We start from the raw sequence: 6,336 nt of genomic DNA on the forward strand, positions 1-6,336 counted from the left end.
CCTATATGGTGCTTTACGGGGCACTAGATGAGATGCCATTAGGCATGATGTGTTTAGGCGGGAGCAGTAGGGTGTTGACTCGTCCCACCGTCTCTGTCCTGTGTTCAGGTGAGCCCGTTCATCGACGAGAACACCCGTAAGAAGTTCCTGATCTACGCTGGAAATGACTACCAGGGCCCCGGCGGCCTGCTGGACTACATAGACAAGGAGGTCATCCCTGACTTCCTAGGAGGAGAGTGTATGGTGAGTGTGTGTGGTGTCATCACCCAACATAGTCACATTGTCGTGTGGTTGCCATGATCACGTTTGTAATCTCTTTCGCGGCTGTGCGGCGCATATACACATTATTATCCGTGTGGAGCAGAATGACATGTACTTTCTGGTATGGCCTAATTCTGTGTGCAGTGTGAAGTCCCAGAGGGAGGCCTGGTTCCCAAGTCTCTGTACCGTACTGCAGAGGAGCTGGAGAACGAAGACATCAGCCTGTGGACAGAGACTATCTACCAGAGTGCCAGCGTCTTCAAGGGAGCGCCCCACGAGGTGAGCCCCCAACACAGTGCACCTCGGCTGGGGCGGAGCAGAGAGGACTCGAGGAGAGCGGGGCGACTTTTGGGGGGGGAATAAGTTGCTTGACCGACACTGCCACCCACTGGAGAAGTCCTGAAAGTGCATTCAAACTGATCTTCAGACATTTAGCCACTGTTCTGTCACCAATTGAACATGAACGTTGCTTTGAGGGGAATCTGCACCCATTTGTTCTTTTTGTTTCTGTTACATAAAAGTAGATGAATGATATAAATCTGTTTCTAAAAGGAGCCGTGTGGTAACTAGTCAGTAGAAATCTGCTGTCTTTCCTCCTCTCTTCATCTCCCTGCTTTCCCCTGCCAGGTGGTGCTCGAGATCATCGACGCCGCCTCCGTGATCACCTGGGACTTTGACGTGTGTAAGGGAGACGTGGTCTTCCACCTCTACCACTCTAAGCGCGCCCCACAACCCCCCCGCAAGGACCCCCTAGTGGGGCAACACAGCAGCATCACCACCCCCGGGGGGAACAACGTCCAGCTCATAGACAAGTCCTGGACCTTAGGCCTGGACTACAGCATGGTGGAGTCACCACTCACCTGCAAGGAGGGGGAGAGCGTGCAGGTCAGCACTGGAGCAGCACACTAGTTCTTCATAGTATTGAGAAAGACATCAGGCATGCAGGTGGCTCTTTTTGTCAGTGCCTGAGAGAATCTCTTGACTGAATTAATGAATTAAGATTGACTCATTAAAATATACAGGTTTGCGTATTACACCCATGTTGAAACCAGTTGTTGAAACCAGTTCATTCAATACTTAATGAATCTAATGTTAAGAACGTTCAGATTGACAATGATTTAAAACCTCTCGTCTAATGCATTTCCCCCTCTCACCGTCCCTCTTCCCAGGGTTCCCACGTGACCAGGTGGCCCGGGTTCTACATCCTGCAGTGGAGGTTCCACACCATGCCGGGCAGCGCCTCCACCAACCTGCCCCGTGTGGACGACGTCCTCGCCTCCCTGCAGGTCTCCTCACACAAGTGCAAAGTCATGTACTACACAGAGGTCATTGGCTCCGAGGACTTCAGGTTAGTAGCAGTGTGTGTGAGCTGATATCAAATGGGTCATCAAACTAAATGTTATCTTTTTAAATCATACTGTATTTTGTGTTATTATTGTATTGTATCATCACTTTTTTCCATTTTATATTTTTTTATATACAACATTGACATTAACATTAATGTAACCATTATTATGAAGTGCCAGGTGTAGGCTTCCCCTCCTCAAGAGAGAGTTGTCCTTTTTACCCTCCACTCTTTCTTTTCAATGCGCTCCTGTCCTCTTATCGCTCACCAACACCTCTTCCACTCCTTCTGTCTCTTCCTGTGAAGAACGGCTTGCTTTGACGTTCAAAGTTTGTAAGTGGACTTGTGTTCCCTTAGCTTTGCATTGCGTTTGGTTGCTTACGAGAACTCCCATTAAACAGTTAGCGACAGCTCTGTAAGACGCTAAGCATCCTGACCCTTCGCGTATGGCTTTATTTGAGCATTACCTCACCAGCAATGCTAGGCTTTCTCTTTTTGTGCTTTAGCTAGAGAAATGCCACTTGCACTCACTCACTAAGCTAGTCTCTCCCTTTGCTTGCATGAATGACTAACAGACACATGCTTTTTTAAAGTTTGAGTTGCCTTCCTCCTTTGCCACAAAGGGCTACCTGTATTTCAGGGTTCCCCTACTGGCGGCTCGCGGGTGGGTTTATTTATTTACATTGTTGGACATAACAGAATGATTTAAAGTGATTTTTAATTTAGGAAATCTGTTCCCAAGTATTCCCATGCATAATGCAGGCACGTGACGTCATACAAATCAAAGTCTTAAGTAAAATGATTGGGGATTTAATCCAAATATGATTTCTGTTTGGGCTTCTTGCGGTCAATTTGCAATTATGTTCCGGCCCACAGCTGAATGTAGCTGATGATCCCTGCCGTGTTTTTCTGCCTCTGCAAATTGGTTGATAAGGATAAGAAGTCTTTCATTCATGCCCCTCGAAACTAATCACTGAAGCATGAGAGGCCATGTTTTAGTCACTGTGGGTTAGAGGAACCTATTTAGAGCAGTATGCTAAATGAGTGTCTCACACAGTGGATTCACCTCCGTTTGGTTCGACTTGCTGCATGATCTACACTATTCGGCACTAGACTTGACAAAGCAGGAGCTGGAGATGGGCGTCATTAATACCAGACCAGGGATCAAATACTATTTGAAATCATTTCCTATGTGACAAAACATTATTATTAATTTTTTATACTTAAGCTGTGCTTGATTGAGCTTTCCTTTTGCAATACAACCAATAAACGAGTCCCACAAGTGCAAACCCCTCCCACCTATCACAACTAATGCAAACGCTCAAAGAAATTGAAACATTTCAAATAGTTTTTGCACCCAGGTCTGTTTTAAGCCCATTTAGTATGTAGTTCTAAAACCTGTTAGGCCAACAATAAGAAAACATTGAAATAAATTAATCTAACTTTTTTTTTTTTTTACTCTCTCAGGGGCTCTATGACCAGTTTGGAGTCGAGCCACAGTGGTTTCTCCCAGCTCAGCCACGCCACCTCTAACCACTCCCAGTCCAGCTCCATGATCTCCAGGTAGAGAACTACAACTCTTGCCAAGGACTACAATTCTTCCTCTTCTGAACTACCAAGTCCCAGCTCCTCCAGCCTTCACAGTCCACACTTTCCGCCCTAACCACCTCAAACCTGTACTACTATTAGTCAGTCACAATGTGGATCTGAAGCATGCTTGCACAACAGAGGAGAAAGAACATGTCGGCAGTTGAAAAACTGAGAACAAAAACTTGTGATTTAAAGGGCTCCGTTTTTGTCTTGCAGCAGGCCATGTATATTTCTTCCCAGCTTTCTGCTGGGCTGCTGAACAGAACGTTGGCAGAACGTTTTTCTGCTTGCTGAGACTTTGGTAGGTGTGGGAAGTGTCGCACCCATGGATGCCGGATCAAGCAATTGTCACACTCATCTAAGGAGCTGTGAGACCGGATTAAAAACCGGATGCGCAGTTAAATATATGCATTAGAACACTTTACACATATGCACACCTCCAAGGTGTTGGTGATACGGGGATGCGCTGTTACATAAGAACATGGACACTTTATAGGTTGAAGAAATGGGATGCGCTGTTACATAAGAACATGGACACTTTATAGGTTGAAGAAATGGGATGCGCTGTTACCTGCAGACAAACATGCTCAAACATCGGAAGACGCACAAACGCATACTGTAATCGACACAAACCATAATCACACCTGCAATGACATGAAAAACTACAGTGTTTGCCATATCACCAGTGGGGTTTGTCTCTACTCGGTAAATTGTTTATAGGTCCAGGTTGGGGTAAAGCCGTAGCGAGGTATCGTTTAGAAGCAATAAGCAATAAGAGTTCGAATTTATACTATTGACATAATTATATTTCTATTTATCATAAAAATGTGTGTATGGAGGTTTGTCCTCATGGGTGCAATGTTTAGGTGACCTTCCAGTTCCTGGGTGACTAGATGGATGGACAGATGGGCACATTTTTAATTTAGCTAAACTTTCATTTGGAGAAATTGACAGAGGTTATTTTGGAAATTGGAATTCACAAATTGAATTTTAATTAACACATTTTGAATGTGTTCGCAAATTAATCTACACCTACTTGTCTCTTTTTGGCACGAGACACTTAACCAGTGATTCCTTTTTAAATTCTTGAATTTCAATTACTCGGACTTGAATTTGAATAGATTCCGCCCCAAAATGAGTGTTTCCCGTCTCTCCCCGACTGCAGGAATGAACCTGACCCGTAGCTAGGTGTGGTGTGCTTTTGCTAGCCAAAGGAATGTCCCGAACTGTCAGGGTCACAGGTTGAATAGGTCAAATTGTTGCTATTCTTTTTAAAGGTGTGGATATAGAGGGAGGAAGTGAATGGTTTTTTTGTGGTGAAAGCTTAGTCCTTTGCTACTGCTTCATTCATAGAAATGTATTGATGCGCACATGTACTTGGGCTTGTGCTGGTTGGGTTGTGTTTTCAGTGAGAGTGAAGTGTGTTACTGCATGCTCATATGGGGATATGGTTGATTGATTGATTTTAGTTCAGGAGTTACCATAGTAACTACTCATGAGCCATTTGTAAGGACCATTTTAGCCTTTGTAACTAACCATGTATATAAGAAATATATCTGCTTGGTTAGGGGACACCCCCTTTGCCTCGACTGAGCGAAGTGGACGAAATTGACGATGTTTCCATTGTAATGCAACGTACCCATGCAAATAATCTGTACAGCCACCTTGTGCTTCTAAAGCACCAAAGACCAGCCAACAAAAAAAAACTGTCCGTTCCATCTTCTAGTTTCAACGTTGTTTTTTTGTCAAGCTAGTTTGGAGTGTTTTAGGGGCTGTTTTGTGAGCTTCAAGCTCACAGAAGAGACATTGAACTTTTCTACAGATCAGACTATAGGCCTGTTTCAAGGAATTGGCAAGCTTTTTGCCTTGCATTGCAAGCTGAGGCTCTCTCAAGACAAGCCCATCCAGCCTGGTCCATGCCACCATGCTGCTGCTTGACGTCAGAGGGCCAAAGACATGTTTGTTGATGGGCGTCGGATCTCGCTCCCAAGGATTATCGGCCAATCAGGACCAGTCTGTTTTTAACAGCTTTTTGAGATGCTACTTTTTTTAAAACGATGATAACGAAAACCCAAGGTCAAAGTGAACAGTCTATAATGTACAGTGTGTGTCTAACTGGAATAACGAAGTGCTTTTCTCACTGATGAAAGGATCCGCTCAGAACGAGGGCTGCTCAGAATGAACTCATTAAGTTAGTGATCGAATGGAATAATGAATAACTGTAAATGTCTGTAAGGGTGTCACCCAGGTCAGGTCTGAGGATGTTGTACGTAACGCGTTTTCTTCTGTACTAGTTTTAACCTTGAAGTATGTCTCGAGATAGACTAGGATAGTTTCCTACTTTCCAGCTCTTTATCAAAGGAAAGGCAATGTCCACAATGTGTAACGTGCTCAATGTGTAAGGTTCACCGAGCTGTAGAGAAAGGTTCCAGCCCTGAATAGGTCTTTGTTCCCTCTCACAGTCCTGTCGTGTTCCAATGTTCGTTTTTCTTCAGCCGAGTTGGAACAGTGCTTTAGAAGTGTCTCTCTGTGTTGTTTTAAACCAGAGACCGATTTCTTCCGTTACCTTTCAGTTTCATCAGCTGACCTCAACAGGGGGTCACTGCCACGACTGAAATGTGTCTGCTATGTAACCTGCTTTGCTCTACTTCTGTCAACCTTCACTTCTACTTATCTCATTTACATATGAGGGCTATTTCTGTCTTGTTTGTCTGTGTCACCAACCATATCCTGATTTCTCCATTTCTCTCATCTAGCCTACCTTCCTATAAGACAATGATAATATTGCATATCTTTATTTCCCTCGAAATTCATGTTTAAAGAAAGAACTTTGAATTAATATAAAATAGCGCCTTTACAATTTTTCAAAACATTAAACTTGAATTATGAGAATTTAAAGTTGTCTTGTTTGTGAAACATATCTTTCTACGTTTGAGCCGGCTTCAACCTGCAATGCACGCAGCAATCTTAGTTTAAACTCTACTTGACTGTGTCGATGTGGATACATTTAGTTATCTGTATGTAGGTGACTTGAGCTCATCTCAGACAAAATGATAATCAGAAAGAGTTGAACAGTGAATGGATGAACAGATGGATGGGATTACGTGAAAGCCAGGGTGAAAAGGTGGGTTTTCAGACGG

General features: G+C 43.9%; 1 protein-coding gene across 3 annotated transcripts in view; it reads left to right on the plus strand.

Moving 5' to 3' along the window:
- LOC112230312 (SEC14-like protein 1) overlaps nucleotides 1-6,094 on the plus strand; it is a 51,781-nt gene extending 45,687 nt beyond the window's left edge. For 2 of the 3 annotated variants that reach the window (XM_042310810.1, XM_024396550.2), the window contains exons 12-16: nucleotides 109-243; nucleotides 406-540; nucleotides 889-1,146; nucleotides 1,431-1,609; nucleotides 3,074-6,094. In XM_042310810.1, coding sequence (XP_042166744.1) covers nucleotides 109-243; nucleotides 406-540; nucleotides 889-1,146; nucleotides 1,431-1,609; nucleotides 3,074-3,173 — 807 coding nt within the window. In that variant the 3' untranslated portion in view covers nucleotides 3,174-6,094. Of the gene's footprint in view, nucleotides 1-108; nucleotides 244-405; nucleotides 541-888; nucleotides 1,147-1,430; nucleotides 1,610-1,912; nucleotides 1,940-3,073 lie in introns of all 3 variants that reach the window. The other variant, XM_024396548.2, reaches the window with a different exon arrangement.
- The last annotated feature ends 242 nt before the right edge of the window (nucleotides 6,095-6,336 follow it).

Source organism: Oncorhynchus tshawytscha, linkage group LG32 (genome assembly GCF_018296145.1).
Source record: "Oncorhynchus tshawytscha isolate Ot180627B linkage group LG32, Otsh_v2.0, whole genome shotgun sequence".
In the NCBI taxonomy this organism is placed as follows: domain Eukaryota; kingdom Metazoa; phylum Chordata; class Actinopteri; order Salmoniformes; family Salmonidae; genus Oncorhynchus; species Oncorhynchus tshawytscha.